This window comes from Mobula hypostoma, chromosome 3, assembly GCF_963921235.1.
Source record: "Mobula hypostoma chromosome 3, sMobHyp1.1, whole genome shotgun sequence".
NCBI lineage: Eukaryota > Metazoa > Chordata > Chondrichthyes > Myliobatiformes > Myliobatidae > Mobula > Mobula hypostoma.
The window spans coordinates 112,321,335-112,342,075 of record NC_086099.1 but is presented as its reverse complement, the minus strand read 5'-3'; the positions used below and the strand labels follow the sequence as shown (position 1 = coordinate 112,342,075).

Below are 20,741 nucleotides of genomic sequence, written 5' to 3'. Positions count from 1 at the left end.
ATGATTCTCTAAATGCCCAGAGATCCTATCTCTAAGAATCTTTTCCAACAGCTTTCGCACCACAGACATAGGCTTACTGGTCTATAATTACCTGGACTATCCCTACTACCTTTTTTGAACAAGGGGACAACATTCGCTTCCCTCCAATCCTCCGGTACCATTCCCGTGGACAACGAGGACATAAAGATCCTAGCCAGAGGCTCAGCAATCTCTTCCCTCACCTTGTGGAGCAGCCTGGGGAATATCCCATCAGGCCCTGGGGACGTATCCGTCCTAATGTATTTTAACAACTCCAACACCTCCTCTCCCTTAATATCAACATGCTCCAGAACATCAACCTCACTCATATTGTCCTCACCATCATCAAGTTCCCTCCAATTGGTGAATACCGAAGAGAAGTATTTGTTGAGGACCTCGCTCACTTCCACAGCCTCCAGGCACATCTTCCCACCTTTATCTCTAATCGGTCCTACCTTCACTCCTGTCATCCTTTTTTTCTTCACATAATTGAAGAATGCCTTGGGGTTTTCCTTTACCCTACTCGCCAAGGCCTTCTCATGCCCCCTTCTTGCTCTTCTCAGCCCCTTCTTAAGCTCCTTTCTTGCTTCCCTATATTCCTCAATAGACCCATCTGATCCTTGCTTCCCAAACCTCATGTATGCTACCTTCTTCCACCTGACTAGATTTTCCACCTCACTTGTCACCCATGGTTCCTTCACCCTACCATTCTTTATCTTCCTCACTGGGACAAATTTATCCATAACATCCGGCAAGAGATCTCTAAACTTCGACCACATGTCCATAGTCCATTTCCCTGCAAAAACATCATCCCAATTCACACCCGCAAGTTCTAGCCTTATAGCCTCATAATTTGCCCTTCCCCAATTAAAAATTTTCCTGTCCTCTCTGTTTCTGTCCTTCTCCATGATAATGCTAAAGGCCAGGGAGTGGTGGTCACTGTCCCCCAGATGCTCCCCACTGAGAGATCTGTGACCTGACCTGGTTCATTACCTAATACTAGATCTATTATGGCATTACCCCTAGTCGGCCTAGCCACATACTGTGACAGGAATCCGTCCTGGACACACTTAACAAACTCTGCCCCATCTAAACCCTTAGAACTAATCAGGTGCCAATCAATATTAGGGAAGTTAAAGTCACCCATGATAACAACCCTGTTATTTTTGCACCTTAAGTACAAGCTTGGGAACCCACAAGACATTGGAGCAGAATTAGATCATTTGGCCCATTGAATCTGCTCTGCCATTCGATCAAGGTTGATCCATTTCCCTCTCAACCCCATACTCCTGCCTTCTCCGTGTAACCGTTGACATCCTTACTAATCAAGATCCCGTCAACCTCCATGTTAACTATACCCAATGACTTGGCCTCCAGAGCTGCCTGTGGCAAAGAATTCCACAGATTCACTATCCTCTGACTAAAGAAATTCGTCCTCACCTGCATTCTAAGTGGACATCCTGCTATTCTGAGGCTGTGCCCTCTGGTGCTAGACTCCCTCACTTACTGTACATTCCCGAACCAAAAGCCTTGGATGAACCAAGAGATACATCGTCTGCTGAAGGCTAGATCTGTGGACTTAAAGTTTGGCGACCCAGGCCTGTATCAGAAAACCAGGTATGATTTACGGAGGGCTATTTCAAGGGTGAAGAGACAATTTCAAATGAGTTTGGAGTTGACATCGGATGCAGAACAACTCTGATAGGGTTTGCAGGACATTTCTTCCTACAAAGCAAAGCCCAATAGCATGAATGGCAGCAATGCTTCTCTACCAGATGAACTCAATGCCTTCTATGCCCAGTTTGAAAGGGAGAATACAATGACAACTGTGAAGATCCCTGCTGCACCTGGTGACCCTGTGTTCTCTGTCTCAGAGGCCAATGTTAGGCCGTCTTTAAAAAGGGTGAATACTCGGAAGGCGGAAGGTCCCAATGGAGTACCTGGTAAGGCTCTGAAAACCTGTGCCAACCAACTAGCAGGAGTATTCAAGGACATTTTCAACTTCTCACTGCTACAGGCAGAAGTTCCCACTTGCTTCAAAAAGGCAACAATTATACCAGTGCCTAAGAAGAATAATGTGAGCTGCCTTAATGGCTATCGCCTGGTATCACTCACATCTACAGTGATGAAATGCTTTGAGAGGTTGGTCATGACTAGACTGAACTCCTGCCTCAGCAAGGACCTGGACCCATTGCAATTTGCCTGTTGCGACAATAGGTCAACGGCAGATGGAATCTCGATGGCTCTTCACACGGCTTTAGACCACTTGGACAACACAGACTCCTATGTCTGGATGCTGTTCGTCGACTATAGCTCAGCATTTAATACCACCATTCCCACAATCCTGATTGAGAAGCTACAGAACCTGGGTCTCTGTATCTCCCTCTGCAACTGGATCCTCACCTTCCTAACTGGAAGACCACAGTCTGTGCAGATTGGTGATAATATCTCCTCTTTGCTGACGATCAACACTGGCGCACCTCAGGGGTGTATGCTTAGCCCCCTGCTGTGCTCTCTGTATACACATGACTGTGTGGCTAGGCATAGCTCAAAACCATCTATAGATTTGCTGACGATACAGCCATTGTTGGTAGAATCTCAGGTGGTGATATGAGGGCGTACAGGAGTGAGATATGTTAACTAGTGGAGTGATGTCGCAGCAACAACCTGGCACTCAACGTCAGTAAGTCGAAAGAGTTGATTGTGGACTTCAGGAAGGGTAAGATAAAGGAACACATATCAATCTTCATAGAGGGATCAAAAGAGGAGTGAGTGAGCAGCTTCAAGTTCCTGGGTGTCAAGGTATCTGAGGGCCTAACCTAGTCCGAACATATCGATGTAGTTATAAAGAAGACAAGATAGCGAATATACTTCATTAGGTGTTTGAAGAGATTTGGTATGTCAACAAATACACTCAAAAACTTCTATAGATGTACCATGGAGAGCATTCTGACAGGTTGCATCACTGTTTAGTTGGTGGGGTGGGGGGGGGGGCAGCTACTGCACAGGACCGAAAGAAGGTGCTGAGGGTTGTAAATTTAGTCGGTTCCATCTTGGGTACTAGCCTACAAAGTACCCAGGACATCTTCAAGGAGTGGTGTCTCAGAAAGGCAGCGTCCATTATTAAGGACCTCCAGCACCCAGGGCATGCCCTTTTCTCTCTGTTACCCTCAGGTAGGAGGTACAGAAGCCTGAAGGCACACACTCAGCGATTCAGGAACATCTTCCTCTCCTTTGCCATCTGATTCCTAAATGGATTTTGAGCCCATGAACACAACCTCACTTTCTTTAATTCTAGTATTTCTAAATCTATAGTATTTGCACAATTTTCAATCTATTCAATATGTGTATACTGTAATTGATTTACTTAATTATTATTATTTTTTTCTTCTATTTTATGTATTACATTGAACTGCTGCTGCTAAGTTAACAAATTTCACATCACATGCCGGTGATAATAAATCTGATTCTGATTCTGATTATAGAAAACATCCTCTCTGCTTCCACTCTATCTTGGCCTTTCAGTATTTGGTAGATTTCAGTGAAACCACCACCTCTCCCCCCCCACCCCCGCCAAATACTTCTAAATTCCAAAGAGTACAGGCCCAGAGCCATTGAACACTTCTCATACATTAACCATTTCACTTGAGGGTTCATTCACCTCTGGACCCTCTTCAATGTTAGCACATCCTTTCTTAGATAAGAGGGTCAAAGCTGCTCACCATACTCCAAATGTGATCTGACAAATGCCTTATAAAGCATTTACATCCTTGCTTTCATTCCTCTCAAACTCAGTGCTAAAATTGAATTTGCCTTACTTGCTACTGACTCAACCTGCAAGTTAACCTTTAGGGAATCTTGGACTAGGGCTCCCAATGCCCTTTGTAATTCAGAATCCTGATTTTTTCCCCCTGTTAAAAAATAGTCTACATCTTTATTTCTTCTACCAAAGTGCATGATCATACACTTTTCTACATTACTTCATCTGCCATTTCTTTACTCATTCTCCTGTATGAAGATCATAGAGGGATTAAAAGCTGTTCAGTGCAAAGTTTATATAACATTTTTGCACTTAGAGCCATCAATCATGTAAAAACATGAGTTCTCAGCTCTTCAAACACTTAGATTTGCTTAACAGAGCAGGTTAGGTTAGTTAGCAATTTTTTTACCTTCTCCAAATTTCTCATAGACTTACCCTTTCCAACCAAAGTGAAGCCCTTCCTAAATGTAATGTAGCTGGATTTGAATTGTGTTTAATGCAATGTTTGCTTTGAATTATTTGTTTATATATGATTGTGCTTTCTAATCTCAATTTAGAATGGAATTACTCCACTACACGTAGCTTCCAAACGAGGGAATACCAATATGGTGAAACTGCTATTAGATCGAGGAGCTCAGATTGATGCTAAAACAAGGGTGAGTCTTTCTTAATTCATGTTGTACTGTTATTCCTTTCATACATCACCCTGTTTCCGGTAATATACCGTTCTTGTATAGAAACGTCCACTCTGTGGGTATACTAAGAACCAAACAGCAGGAATTCTGCAGGTGCTAGAAATTCAAGCAACACACATCAAAATTGCTGGTGAATGCAGCAGGCCAGGCAACATCTCTAGGAAGAGGTACAGTCGACGTTTCAGGCCGAGACCCTTCATCAGGACTAACTGAAGGAAGAGTTAGTAAGAGATTTGAAAGTGGGAGGGAGAGGGGGAGATCCAAAATGATAGGAGAAGACAGGAGAGGGATGGATGGAGCCAAGAGCTGGACAGGTGATTGGCAAAGGGGATATGAGAGGATCATGGGACAGGAGGCCCAGGGAGAAAGACAAAGGGGGGGAACACAGAGGATGGGCAAGGGGTATAGTCAGAGGGACAGAGGGAGAAAAAGGAGAGTGAGAGAAGGAATGTGTGTATAAAAATAAGTAACAGATGGGGTACGAGGAGGAGCTGGGGCATTAGCGGAAGTTAGAGAAGTCAATGTTCATGCCATCAGGTTGGAGGCTACCCAGACGGAATATGTTGTTCTTCCAACCTGAGTGTGGCTTTTTCTTTACAGTAGAGGAGGCTGTGGATAGACATGTCAGAATGGAAATGGGATGTGGAATTAAAATGTGTGGCCACTGGGAGATCCTGCTTTCTTTGGCAGACAGAGCGTAGGTGTTCAGCAAAGCGTCTCCCAATCTGCCTCGGGTCTCGGCAATATATAGAAGGCCACATCAGGAGCACCGGACGCAGTATATCACCCCAGCCGAGTCACAGGTGAAGTGTCGCCTCACCTGGAAGGACTCTCTGGGGCCCTGAATGGTGGTAAGGGAGGAAGTGTAAGGGCATGCGTACCACTTGTTCCGCTTACAAGGATAAGTGCCAGGAGGGAGATCTGTGGGGAGGGATGGGGGGGACGAATGGACAAGGGAGTTGCGTAGGGAGCGATCCCTGCGGAAAGCAGGGGGGGGGGGAGGGAAAGATGTGCTTAGTGGTGGGATCCCGTTGGAGGTGGCGGAAGTTACGGAGAATAATATGTTGGACCCGGAGGCTTACGGAGAATAGTATGTTGGACCTGGAGGCTACACAACCTTATAGTTGATCTCCCATCCACTGCTACCAACCTTATAGTTCCCACACCTCGCACTTCCCATTTCTACCTCCTACCCAAGATCCACAAACCTACCTGTCCTGGCAGACCTATTGTCTCAGATCCCACCACTAAGCACATCTTTTCCTCCCCCGCCTCTCTGCTTTCCGCAGGGATCGCTCCCTATCGTTGACTGTACCTCTTCCTAGAGATGCTGCCTGGCCTGCTGCGTTCACCAGCAACTTTGATGGGTGATACTAAGAAGCATATCCTTTGCACTTAAGCACAGGTTCACGAAGCTACATTAGGGATAAGCAGTTAGCAGACCATGCAACTTTATGATAGTTGAATGTCAGTAAACTTGCCAAAAGCGAAAGGGTATTGGGAAAAGGGTTGAAAATGAGGATAATCAATTTCATTCCTGACATTAAGTGTAGAACAAAAAATAAGCTGAAAATAATTTAAAAATATTTAAAATATATGAAGTATTTGTCAACTATGTGAATTCGTCTATACCACCTCTAATTTCTGTACACCAAATAGGGATGTTGTGACCAGTAGTGTCCTATACACAAGTCCTACTCATTTTTCTCTTAGTTACTTACTTGAGTGTACTCTCAAGACAAGCAGAATTGTAGCCAGTGTGAATCGTTGATCTCCAAACTGATCAGCTTTCAATAATTATTTATTTCAGCTGTCTATATTAACTGCCTATTGCTGAACCCATTGATTTTCATTTCATTGGCTTCCATTATTTTATTAAAGGACCTATGTAAATAGTGTAGTTAATACAGTATGCCAGCACCGTAAAAGAACTGTATTGCAATGAAAACTTTGCATAAAGAAAGGAATTGTACAGCTGTAATTACATAACTAACACTTTAACAGAACACCAAAATATGATACAAAGCCGTTTATTTTGACCTTGATTTTTTTCTGGTGCAAAACTATTCATTTTTAATTTGCTGTGCATAAGTGTTATTTGAACAGATTGCTTATGTACTTCAATGCTGTTAAAGTGATTTTTTTTACTTTATTGGTGTCTCTCTCTTACTTTAACCGCATTCCATCTATTTGGTATGGCTTTGGGTTTGTAGGGTAGTGATGAGGTAGGTTCACTGTTGCACGCCTGTCCTGTGTATTTATTGGAGAAGGCATGTCTTTTCCTCTTCCCGTCCGAATTACCACCCGTTATCATTGTGCAAGGTGCCAGCTCTGCTGTGAGACAGGCTAACTTTGGAAAAACTGGTCAAAGTGACAATGACAACATAGGCAAAGAGGTTAATTGCATATATCTTGATTTAACAACCATACATTCTCCTACACATCATCATCCAATTTGGCTAGCCAGTAGATTATTTCCATCAATTTCCTGTACCACTAACCATTTAAAAAATGTTCTGCCACTGATGATACCTATTCTACCCTTATTATATCTAGAGTTTTATTTATTATATTTAGTGTTTTAATTAATTTCAAAAATATGTAGCCAAACCAATGAAAAGAGACTTTTACAAAATCAGATATTAGTGAAACAGGTGTCAGTAGAATGTTATTTTATTTGTAGAATATAAAACAGTGGAACATAGGAACAACCCTGTCAGCTCACAATGATGTGCCACTGTAATTAAGCTAATGACACCTAATCCCTTCTGCCTGCGTATTGACAAATGCCTTCATTCTCTGCACATTCATGCGATTGTTTAAAAGCTTCTTAGACCCTCTAATATATGGCCCCATCACCAGCATTTCAGGCAGCCACCAGTCTCTACGTAAAAAAACTTGTGCCTCACATCACCTTTGACTTCTCCCCCTCCCAGGCTAAGTAAAAGACATTTTGTCTCTGGGAGAAAGATAGCACCTATCTATGCAATCTATACCTCACATACTTCTATCAGCTTCTGTCTGGTCTCCTCTCAGCCTCTGACACTTCAGAGTAAATAACCCAGGTCTGTCCAGAATCTTCTGTCCAATGTAGCGCATGTCCTTTGATCCCAATAAATTCCTGCACCCTCTCCAAAGCATCCACCTCCTTCCTATAAAGGAGTAACTAAAATTGAATGTAACACTTCAGATGTGGCCTAACCAGAGTTTGATAAAGCTGACAGATGAGTTAAACTTGATGCCTCAACTGCTCATTATTCCTTTATCTGCCCCATTAACAAGGTCCCATGGAATCTGCTCCTCCCTCCACCCCAGAACCTCTGCAGCTACACTGACATGGCAGATGACTGCATTTCCATCTTAACACACTAACCATATGAGTTAATATATAAATAAAAAACATTTAAGGTAAGCCCCATTTTCCTACACTTTCTGTAGTAAATTCTACCTTGAAAAAGGCACACTCGACAACTTCATGCCAAAGAAACAACTTTATCTTGAATTTCAAAACTGATAAGTATGTACAGAGACTTTCACAACCTATATGGCATGGCAGGAACACACTATATACAAAGCCCACCGGAAGTAAAAGAATGGAAGTAAAAAAGAAACCATTATCCTAATTAGTATTAACTTACTTTTAATAATTCTCACATTACAACACTTCTCCCCCTTTAAAATCCAACATCCCCAAATGTAAAAAACTCTAGGAAATAAAAACAGTGGTGTTATTAACTTGCATACCCCTGAAAACTTATACTAGTTATCTCAGCAACAGCTTATCAATACAAAACATCTGGAAAATGTGACAGATTCAACATTCAATCTGACAACAACAAAAAAGAACTGTCCCGTCAAAAATTCAGTCTGTCAGGAGGTTTATGAGTGCGCTGTGTTCTGCGCACTACCCCCGGTGACCGAGCTGGTGATGGTGTTTTGGGTGGGTCTGGTGTTGGGGGCATGAGAGGGGTCTGTGTGCCTGTGTGAGAATGTCTATCCTCCTCAGGGGACCCTGACCTCTCTGCCAACGTCTTGCCCTCTGGCAAAGTCACTGGTGGACATGCTTCCACCGTAGTCTGTCTCACAAATAGAAACTCCGTGGAACTGTCAGCCTCTGAGTTGGTATCATGACGCAGGCGCACATGGTCCTGATGTCTGCGGAAAACGTGCCCATCAGTCAGCTTAACAACATAGGAGAGGGGACCACTCTGCTTAAGAATAACCCCAGGCAGCCATTGCTGATTGTTTCTCACATAGACACTGTCATCCGGTTTTAACTGTCTCTCTCGCGCATGTTGATCATGTCCCTCCTTCTGCTTTTACTGCTTTCTCTCCACTTTCGCCTTCATGTCCGGGTGTAGCAGGTCCAATATTGACCTGGGCCTACGCCCCATCAGCATCTCTGCTGGAGTGCGGGCAGTCGTAGTCTGTGGCGTGAGGTGGTATTTAAACAGGAAACGTGAAAGCCGCATGCTAAGAGAGTCCCCTGTCATCCGCTTCAGGCCTTCCTCCACTGTCAGAACAGCCCGCTCAGCCAAACCATTGGAGGCTGGGTGGAAAGGGGCCGTCCAAATGTGATGAATGCCATTCTGCTGCATGAACTCAACTGAACAGTTCACTGGTGAACGTCGGGCCATTATCAGTGACCAGAGTGTCAGGCAACCCGTGGACTGCAAACACTTGCCTGAGTTTGTCTATGGTTGAGGGAGCTGTGATGGTGCTCATGATGTGAGCTTCGATCCATTCAGAATATGCATCTACCATTACAAGAAACATCTGCCCCATAAAAGGGCCAGCAAAGTCCAAATGTAGCCTAGACCAGGGGTGGTCTGGCCACTCCCATGGGTGCAAAGGAGCTGGTGATGGCATATTCTAATTAGTCTGACATTGCGTGCATGATTTTACCATGTTCTCCAGATCCTGATCTATTCTTGGCCACCAAGCGTAGGATCTTGCAAGACTTTTCATTCGAGACACTCCTGGGTGAGCCTCATGAATTTCTTTCACAATCTGTGAATGGCCAGGGGGAGGCACGATGACCCTCGCCCCCCCAGAAAATGCAGCCATCCTGCAGACTGAGTTCTGTCTTGCGTTTGGCATAAGGCCTCAGTTCCTCTTCTTCCACAACTCTGGGCCAACCTTGTAAAGGAAAAGTCTTGACTTGGGACAGGACTGGGTCCCTCTCTGTCCACTGCTTGATCTGGATCGCCTTTACAGGTGTCTCTGACAGCCTCTCCAATGAAAACACAGTCTCTGGAGGCATACATGTAGTAACAGGTGTCTCAGGTAAAGGTAGTCGACTCAGTGCATCGGCGTTTGCATTATCCCCACCCACTTTGTACACTATAGTGTACTGGTAGGCTGACAGTATAAGAGCCCAACACTGTATCCTGGCTGAGGCTAGCGGTGGGATGCATCTAGTCTCACTGAACAGGCTCATCAGTGGTTTATAGTCCATATAAATTGTAAATGCGCTTCCATAAAGGTACTGATGAAAGCGTTTGACTGCAAAAACAATGGCCAGACCTTCTTTGTCGAGCTGTCAGGGTGCGTGAAGCAAAACCAATAGGCTTCTCTAAATGGTCCTCCATTACATGTGAGAGAACTGCCCCGACTCCATAGGGTGAGGCATCACATGCAAGGGCGATCTCCTTGTCTGGGTCATAGTGAACAAGTAGCTTCGCTGAGTGGAGGAGTTCTTTCACTTCCTTGAAGGCTTTCTCCTGCTCTTCACCCCACTGCCACTCAGTGTCACTGTGAAGCAGTGGGGTCAAAACCCTTGAGAGGTCAGGAAGAAACTTGCCATAATAATTCACCATGCCCAAAAATGATCTGAGTTCCGTGATGGTCTTTGGGCTTGGGGTCCTCCTTGATAGCTCTCACTTTGTCCTCCACAGGGCAAAGCCCCTCAGCTGTGATCTTGTGTCCCAGGAAACTCACACTCGATGCCAGGAACACACATTTTCCACATTTCAACCGCAGTCCTGCGTCTGAGAGCCTCTTCAGCACCCGTTCTAAATTAGCCAGATGCTCCGCCTCCGTAGCCCCTGTGATCAAGATGTCATCAAGGTACACTGCTACGTGCGGAATCCCCTGCAGCAAAGTGTCCATTGTCCTTTGGAAAATGGCGGGGCTGGACGCCACTCCAAACACCAGGCAATTGTACTTGAATAATCCATTGTGCGTATTGATTGTGACGTACTCCTTTGAATCCTCATCGAGCAGCAGCTGTTGGTAGGTGTGGCTCATGTCCAGCTTTGTGAACAGCTTACCCCCCTGACAGGGTCGCAAACAGGTCATCCACCCGTGACAATGGGTACTCCTCCAGCTTTGAGACCTGATTCACCATAAGTTTATAATCCCCACATATCCTCACCGTTTTGTCTGCCTTCAAAACTGGAACAATGGGAGCCGCCCACCTTGAAAACTGACGGGCTCAATAATAACCAGCTTCTGTAAATGTTCCAGCTGCTCCTCGACTTTGCCTTTCATGGCATAGGGCACCGACCTGGGCTTAAAAAAACGTGGTGTGGCCTCAGGGTCGAGATGGAGTTTCACTGTCACGCCCTTCAGTGTTCCCAGCTCGTCCCTGAAAATGTCACGGTACCACTGCAGAATGTCCTCCGTCGTGTGTGGATACTTAATTTCATGACAGTTTAGCTGGATTTTGCAAAGCTAATTGCAGCACAAAAGACTGGGCCCCCTGCCCTTAGCTATCACTAGCCTGGCTTCAGCCTTCTGACCCCCGGCTGAAATGTCCACATATAACGCCCTGTATGGGGTATGGGGTATGAGGTATGGGCTGCTCTGTATAGGTCCTAAGTTTGAGCTTTGATGGTCAAATCGGAGGCAGGTTGGATCCCCGTGTCTTCCTGTAGGTTTCCTCACTAATGACCGATGCAGTAGCCCCTGAATCATTCTCAAACTTAATGTCCTTTCCCCTGACAGTGACTGTGGCATAATATGGTTCAGGTGGTTCCTCATCTGTTTCCACTGCAAACATGTTGTGGACACACACTGCCTCTTCATCTGCTTCTTCTAGATGGTGTGTGGCTGCCTGAGCCTGTTGAGCTTTCCCCTGCCCAGGCTTAACTTTACCCTTTGAACTTCTGCTAAATGTCCCTTTTCGCTACAAGCATGGCAGACAGTGTCTTTGAATTTGCAATCATTTGCGTAGTGCGTCCCTCCACACTGGAAGCATTCCACTGGCTTTGCCTGTTTACCAGTTTCCATCCTGACTTGGTACACTGCAGCGGACTGTGACCCCCCCCCCCCATGCCCTTTCTGGATATCCTTGACATTATTAGCAGCCATCTCCATGCCTTGGGCAATCTCTAAGGCTTTCTTGAAAGTCAGTGGTGGGGTTTCCCCCAACAGGCATTATTAATGCCGCATACCAATCGATCACAGAGCATGTCATCCAACACCGCTCCGAAATCACAATGCTCCAATAGCTCCCGAAGCTCAGCCACGCAATTGGCCACAGACTGACCTGGCTTCCTGAAACGGCTGTGAAACTTACATCGTTGGACTATCACCGAAGGTTTCGGATTGTAGTGGTTCCCCACGAGCTTGACCAGTTCATCATATGGAATATCCCCCTGTTTCCGCAGTGCAGCTAAATTCTTTATTAGCTTGTAAGTCTTTGCCCCACACACACTCAGGAGAATAGAGTGCTTCTTAGCCTCCTCAGTAATTCCATTAGCACAGAAAAAGTGTCCCAACCTTTCCTCATACTCCGGCCAGTCCTTGTTTTCTTCCAGACATTCACCGATAGTTCCAAACATCGCCATCTGAAACGCGAAGCTTCCATTCGAAAAACGTGCCGATACATTCACTAAACCAGTTCACCTCGTTGCCAAAAATATGTAGTGACTTTTTCCTTGAAAAAGGTACACTCAACAACTTCATGCCAAAGAATGAAGTTGGCATGAAGTTTATCTCGAACTTCAAAACTGATAGGTATATACAGAGGCTGTCACAACCCATAGGGCATGGCAGGAACACACTATATACAAAGTCCACTGGAAGTAAAAGAACGGAAGTAAAACCCTCTCTATTATCCTAATTAGTATTAACTTTCTTTTAATAAGTTACTTACTTTTAATATGTGAGCTTTGAATAATGCCCACATATGGTATCACAATTCCTTGTTGAATTCAGCAATCTCATGCAATGAATTGTGATACCATATAAAGATCCCCTGGATGGCAGGGGAGAGATACATCTGTACCAAAGGAGGTGTAAGGTGCTCCTTCTCTCTACCAGCCTACAGGTAGCTTTTGAGCAAGGTGTAGCACCTGCTTAGCCTCCTAATCAGAGTCACATGAAACCATGGGAGCAGGTGGTGGGTGATTGTATGAGCAGCTAGTGCATATCACAAGTCCTGGTTATGTGACCACTGATGCTGGCTAGACAGTCTCTGAAGAGTATTGATAATGGCTGAGTCACTGTCTTATGGGGACGAAATAAGGCAAGGGAAAACCACTTCTGCAGCAAAATTTGTCAAGAAGTAGGTAGTAATTTTCAGGGTAGTAATCTCAGGATTCCTGCCTATGCCACCTGCTAATGAGTGCAAGAATAGCATGATCAGGCGCATTAATATATGGCTGAGAGACTGGTGTAGGGGGCAGGGCCTCTTCTGGGGGAGCTACAACCTGTACAAAAAGAACATAGAAACATAGAAAAAATAGGTGCAGGAGTAGGCCATTCGGCCCTTCAAGCCTGCATCGCCATTTATCATGATCATGGCTGATCATCCAACTCAGAACCCTGCCCCAGCCTTCCTTCCATACCCCCTGACCCCCGTAGCCACAAGGGCTATATCTAACTCCCTCTTAAATATAGCCAATGAACTGGCCTCAACTGTTTCCTGTGGCAGAGAATTCCACAGATTCACCACTCTCTCTGTGAAGAAGTTTTTCCTAATCTCGGTCCTAAAAGGCTTCCCCTCTATCCTCAAACTGTGACCCCTCGTTCTGGACTTCCCCAACATCGGGAACAATCTTCCTGCATCTAGCCTGTCCAATCCCTTTAGGATCTTATACGTTTCAATCAGATCCCCCCCTCAATCTTCTAAATTCCAACGAGTACAAGCCCAGTTCATCCAGTCTTTCTTCATATGAAAGTCCTGCCATCCCAGGAATCAATCTGGTGAACCTTCTTTGTACTCCCTCTATGGCAAAGATGTCTTTCCTCAGATTAGGGGACCAAAACTGCACACAATAGTCCAGATGTGGTCTCACCAAGGTCTTGTACAACTGCAGTAGTACCTCCCTGCTCCTGTACTCGAATCCTCTCGCTATAAATGCCAGCATACCATTCGCCTTTTTCACCGCCTGCTGTACCTGCATGCCCACTTTCAATGACTGGTGTATAATGACACCCAGGTCTCGTTGCACCTCCCCTTTTCCTAATCGGCCACCATTCAGATAATAATCTGTTTTCCTATTTTTGCCACCAAAGTGGATAACTTCACATTTATCCACATTAAATTGCATCTGCCATGAATTTGCCCACTCACCCAACCTGTCCAAGTCACCCTGCATCCTCTTAGCATCCTCCTCACAGCTAACACTGCCACCCAGCTTCGTGTCATCCGCAAACTTGGAGATGCTGCATTTAATTCCCTTATCCAAGTCATTAATAACAGGTTACACCTGAACCCAAAGGAGTCCAATATCTTAGCAAGCAGGTTTAATAGAGCTGTTAGGAGGGTTTAAACTAATTTGGCAGGGGTGGAAACTGGAGTCATAGGGCTGAGGAAGGGGAAAACAGAAATAAGTCAAGGATAGCGTGCAACAGAGATGATAATCACAGCTAGTGGGATGAGTTATGGGGCAATAGAGGCATGGTGCAGTTAAAACAGAAAGCATCAAGTACTGGACTGACAGTGTTATATTTGAATGCACGCAGCATAAGAAATAATAAATGATCTTGAAATTCAACTACAGACTGGCAAGTATGACGTTGTGGCCATCTCTGAAATTTGGCTAAAGGATGGCTGCCATTAGGAACTGATCATCCAAGGATATACAGTGTATCGGAAAGATAGATTAGTAGGAAGTGGGGGTGGTGAAATATTATTAAATCATTAGAAAGGGATTACATAGGATCAGAAAGTGTAGAGTCTGTATGGGTTGAGTTAAGAAATGGCAAGGGTAAAAGGACCCTAATGGCAGTTGTATACAGGCCTCCAAACAGCAGCCGGGATATGGATTACAAATTATAGCAGGAGATAGCAAAGACGTGTCAGAAGGGCAATGTCATGGTAATCGTTGGGGATTTTAACATGAAAGTTGATTGGGGAAACCAAGTCAGTACCGGACCTCAAGAGAGAGAATTTGTAGAATGTCTCAGAGATGGCTTTTTAGAACATCTTGTTGAGCCCACTTGGGGATCGACTGTGCTGCATTGGGTTTTATGCAGTGATCTGGAGGTGATAAGAGAGCTTGAGGTTAAGGAATCATTGGGAAACAGTGATCAGAATGTGATCGACACAAACACGAGGAATTCTGCAGATGCTGGAAGTTCAAGCAACACACATCAAAGTTGCTGGTGAACTCAGCAGGCCAGGCAGCATCTCTAGGAAGAGGTACAGTTGACATTTCTGGCTGAGAATCTTCGTCAGGACTAACTGAAAGAAGAGCTAGTAAGAGATTTGAAAGTGGGAGGGGGAGATCCAAAATGATAGGAGAAGACAGGAGGGGAAGGGATGGAGCCAAGAGCTGGACAGTTGATTGGCAAAAGGGATATGAGAGGATCATGGGACAGGAGGCCCAGGGAGAAAGAAAAGGGGAAGGGGGGGGAGAAACCCAGAGGATGGGCAAGGGGTATAGTCAGAGGGACAGGGAGAAAAATGAGAGAATATACTTCTCAAACTTCCGCTAATGCCCACCTCCCCCTCGTACCCCATCCGTTATTTATTTATATACACACATTCTTTTTCTCTCTTTCCTTTTTCTCCCTCTGTCCCTCTCACATTATCCCTTTCCTATCCTCTAGGCAGGGACCAGGCAGAAAATGGTTCGGCACAGCCAAGAAGGGCCAAAAGGCCTGTTTCTGAGCTGTAGTTTCTATGGTTTATGGTTCTATGGTAGTCCTGACAAAGGGTCTCGGCCAGAAACGTCGACTGTACCTCTTCCTAGAGATGCTGCATGGCCTGCTGCGTTCACCAGCAACAATATGATCGAGTTCACTTTGAAATTTAAGAAGGAGAAACTAAAATCTAATGTGCAAGTATTTCAGTGGAATAAAGGAGATTACAATGGCATGAGAGGGGAACTGGCCGAAGTTGACTGGAAAGGGACACTAGCAGGAAGGACAGCAGAGCAGCAATGGTTGCAGTTTCTGTGAAAAATTCAAGTCAGATATATTCCAAATAAGAAGATATTTTTGAATGGAAGAAGGACATGACCGTGGCTGACAAGTGAAGTCAGAGCCTAAGTAAAAGCAAAAGAGAGGTCATACAAGGAAGCCACAGCAAGTGGGAAGATAGAGGATTGGGAAGCTTTTAAAAACTTGCAGAAGGAACCTAAGAAGGTCAATAAGAAGGAAAAGATGAATCATGAAAGGAAACTGGCAACTAATATCATAGAAGATACTATAAGCTTTTTTAAGTATATAAAGGGGCAAAGAAAGTCGGGGGTAGATATAGGACCAATAGAAAATGATGCTAGAGATATTGTAATGAGAGATGCAGAGATGGCAGAGGAACTGAATATGTAGTTTGCTTCAGTCTTCACAGTGGAAGACATCTGCAGTATACCAGACATTCAAGAGTGTCAGGGAAGTGAAGTATGTGCAGTGAAAATTACGACTGAGAAGGTGCTCAGGAAGCTTTATGGTCTGAGGGTGGATAAGTCTCCTGGACCTGATGGAATGCATCCTCAGGCTCTGAAGGAAGTAGCTGGAGAGATTGCAGAGGCATTAACAATGATCTTTCAAGAATTGAGAGATTTTGGCATTATACTGGATGACTGGAAAATTGCAAATGTTACTCTGCTTTTTAAGAAGGGTGGGAGACAGCAGAAAAGAAGCTATAGACCTGTTAGCCTGACATCAGTGGTTGGGAAGTTGTTGGAATCGATTGTTAGGTATGAGGTTATGGAATACCTGGAGGCACGTGACAAGATAGGCCAAAGCCAGCATGGTTTCCTGAAAGGAAAATCCTGCATGACTAACCTACTGCAATTTTTTGAGGAAATTACAAGCAAGGTAGACAAAGGAGATGCAGTAGATATGGTGCACTTGGATTTTCAGAAGGCCTTTGACAAGGTGCTGCACATGAGGCTGCTTAGCAAGATTAGAGCCCATGGAATTACAGGGAAGTTACTAGCATGGGTGGAGCATTGGCTGATCAGCAGAAAACAGAGAGTGGAAATAAAGGGATCCTATTCTGGCTGGCTGCCGGATACCAGTAGAGTTCCATGGGGGTCAGTGTTGGGACCGCTGCTTTTTATGTTGTATGTCAATGATTTGGACTGTGGAATTAATGGATTTGTGGCAAAATTTGCCAGTGATACAAAGGTAGGTGGAAGAGCAGGTAGTGTTGAGGAAACAAAGAGCCTGCAGAGAGATTTAGATAGTTTAGAGGAATGGCAAAGAAGTGGCAAATGAAATACAATGTTGGAAAGTGTATGGTCGTGCACTTTGGTGGAAGAAATAAACAGGCAGACTATTATTTAGGTGGGGAGAGAATTCAAAATGCAGAGATGCAAAGGGACTTGGGAGTCCTTGTTCAGGATACCCTAAAGGTTAACCTCCAGATTGAGTTGTTAGTGAAGAAGGTGAATGCAATATTGGCATTCCTTTCTAGAAGTAATGGAATGTGATGTTGAGGCTCTATAAGGCACTTGTGAGACCACACTTGGACACTTGTGCAGTTTTGGGTTCCTTATTTGAGAAAAGATATACTGACATTGGAGAGGATCTAGAGAAGATTCACAAGAATGATTCCAGGAACAAAAGGGTTACTGTATGAGGAACATCAGGAAGCTCTTAGGCTGTATTCCCTGGAGTTCAGGAGAATGAGAGGGGATCTCATAGAAACATTCCGAATGTTAAAAGGCCTGAACAGATTAGATATGGCAAAGTTATTTCCCATGGTAAGGGAGTCTAGGACAAAGAACGCGACTTCAAGATTGAAGGATGTCCATTTAGAACAGAGATGCGGAGAAACTACTTTAGTCAGAGATTGGTAAATCTGTGGAATTTGTTACCACGAGCAGCTGAGGAGGCCAAGTCATTGGGTGTATTTAAGGCAGAGATAGATAGGTTCTAGGTTAACCAGGGTATCAAAGGGTATGGGAGGAGGCAAGGGAGTTGGGATGACTGGAAGAATTGGATCAGCCCATGATTGAATGGCGCAGCAAACTTGATGGGTCGAATGATCTACTTCTGCTCCTATATCTTATGGTCTTATGATCATGGTCACGGATAAAGAAAAGAATGAGAACATGGGCAAAAATTCAGAATAAAGACAAATGGAAGACCATGTAATATGACACAGCACATAATGGTGATGATAAGGACTCCTCAAAATGATAAAACATCAGAATATTTGAAATATGCAGAATCCCATGCTGAAGACCATTCATAAATAGCATTGATAATAATAAAGTCTCTTCTTCATTATTTTCTAGTTGAATAATGTATTTGCTCTGTGCTAACTATTATAATCATTTGTTATTTCCCTTGTTATGCCTGGACACACAAGATGCTCATCTTAAGTAAATATTCCTTGAGAATGTCACCACTGTTCCCATCTCAAAATTGTGCATTAATAATTACTTTGGTATATCTAATCATCAGCTCCATTGTGTTACAATTCATCCTGCCATGAAACTCCAATTTTTAACCAATACTAACAGCATTCTAGTGTAGTCACCATCATCCTTTTGAAATGCTAACATTCAAAGTTCTGCAGCTTTGCTGCTCAAGCCATCCAAGTGACGAGAGTACTGGATAACTTTAAATTCATCAGTTTCCAAAATGTTCTGCAGCCCAGTGCTTTTAGCTAAAAATGTTTCATTTTAGCTTGTATGGATTGTTGGCATTTATTTGCAGAAGAACTAAAAAATAACCTATTATATCTACTAAAGTGTAGAATTCCATTCATAACAGTAAGATTGTGGGGAACAAATGTAAAAAGCAAATTTAATTCCATATAAAGTCATCATATTTTCCTCATAAAATGTTATTTCCTCTGTTGATTGACATCAGCCCTTTGCTAGTGCTGCCGTATTGGAATTGTGTATTGAGTCAAGCAGCATAAATTTGAGATTTTGAAGGTGATTTTTAAAAGTAATCTCCAAAGGGGTATTTGCCCTAATTATTTGTGAGTTTTAATTATAAGGGTAATGGGGACAGTGAGGTATGGTGTTAAGGGCATGAGATGCAGTGAATATAGTCATAGAGCACAACAGCCAACGACAGCCCCTTCAGCCCAACTAGTCCATCCTGAACTGCTATACAGCCTAGTCCCATAGAACCACATGCAGACGATAACCCTCCAGACTCCTCACCCACCTTATCTATGTACTTATCTGCACTTCTCTTCAAAGTTGCAATTGAACCTGCATCCACCACTCACATTGGCAGCTCGTTCCACTCTCGCACAATCCTCTGAGTGACAAAGTTCCTCCTCAGGTTCATCTTAAATATTTTACTTTTCACCTATGACCTCTAGTTCTGGCCTCACTCAATCTCTGTAGAGGGAGCCTGTTTGTATTTACCCTCGTAACTTTGCATATCCCTATCAAATTTCCTCTCATTCTTCTATACTCCATGGAAAAAAGTCCTAACTGATTCAACCTTTCCCCATAACATGGGTCCTCAAATCCTAGCATGATCCTCATGATTTTTTTTCGGTTCTCTTTCAATCTTACTGATATCATTCCTGTAGGTAGCTGACCAGAACTGTATACAACACTCCAAATTTGGCTTCACCAACACTTGTACAACTTCAACATAACATCCCAACTCCTGTACTCTTTACTTTGTTTTATGAAAGTCAATGTGCTAAAAGCTCTCTTTGTGACCCAATCTTCTTGTGACCCCCCCCCCACTTCTGAGCCAAAGAACCAGATGCAGTGCCAGAACCCAATGCTTTCAAGCATTTATGGATCTTATTCCAGTCCTCAGTTCACTGTGTAAACCCTACCCTGGTTTGTCCTCCCCAAGTGTAACACCTCACACTTGTCTGCATTAAATTCCATTTGCTATTTTTTCAGCCACGTGTTCAAATTATTAACTGTAGCTTTATTAGCACATGACATGGGTAGCAATCCTGAGATCACCACCTGGAAGTCCTGCTCTTTAACTTAGCATTTAACTCTTTGAGCTCACTTTGCCAGGCTTCAGAACCTATGTCATTGGTGCTGATATGGACCACTACCCCTGGCTGCTCATCCTCCCCTTAAGGATGCTATGGATTCAAGTCAAGACGTCCCTGACCAGCACCTGAGAGGCACACGGGAATCTCATTTCATTCTCGTCCCTTGTCTGTTCCCCAATGAATGAATCCCCAATCACTACTGCTTAACTCACACCCCCCCCCCCCCCACTTCTGAGCCAAAGAACTAGATGCAGTGCCAGAACCCAAATTGCTGTGGCTTTCTTCTGCAAGGTCATACTGCGTCCCTGCTCCTCCAATAGTATTCAAAAAATATATATAATAGGATGCAGGGAAGAGAAGAGTTTGTTGTAAATAAACTAGTGTTAGTTATTAATTTGCCTTGATAGTTCTTCTGGATTTCAAATGTTTGCACAACTTGTGCTACTCACCCAAATGTGTTTGTTTAAGTTGTTTTGTTTTTTCATCAGGATGGACTGACCCCACTACACTGTGCAGCAAGGAGTGGACATGATGGAGCTGTAGAAATTCTGCTTGAGAGAGGAGCCCCAATGCTTGCCAGGACAAAGGTGGTTTTGTGTACACTGTTAAGTAGTTTGAGTTCATTAGTTGGTGTACTAATTAAGACCATTTGTGTCAGATTAATAGTGAATAGATTGATTAACTAGTTCATAGTTGAGCATTGCCCAAGATGAGTTTGACCTAAAAACACACAATAACAGCAGCCCATTTTCCCAATTAAACTGCTGCCTTTTGCTAATTGATTTGGGTGGGGGTTTCGGACACCAGGCCTGAACTTCTACATAGCAATCCCTGGACAAATGTACTCTGATATTTGGCTACTCATGAAGTGCTGATGGTGAATGCAGACACATAGTGCTTGGACTATGAAGCTGAAAGATGGCGCTGTGTA

General features: G+C 44.0%; 1 protein-coding gene and 1 pseudogene across 5 annotated transcripts in view; one reads left to right on the top strand and one right to left on the bottom strand.

The window, feature by feature from the left end:
- The window catches only part of LOC134344194 (ankyrin-2-like), a 978,678-nt gene that overhangs the window by 550,412 nt on the left and 407,525 nt on the right, over window positions 1-20,741 (top strand). For all 5 annotated transcript variants that reach the window (XM_063043600.1, XM_063043603.1, XM_063043602.1 and 2 more), the window contains 2 exons: window positions 4,336-4,434; window positions 20,299-20,397. In XM_063043600.1, the coding sequence (XP_062899670.1) occupies window positions 4,336-4,434; window positions 20,299-20,397 (198 nt within the window). The remainder of the gene's footprint in view (window positions 1-4,335; window positions 4,435-20,298; window positions 20,398-20,741) is intronic.
- LOC134343318 (uncharacterized protein K02A2.6-like) lies at window positions 8,760-20,106 on the bottom strand (annotated as a pseudogene).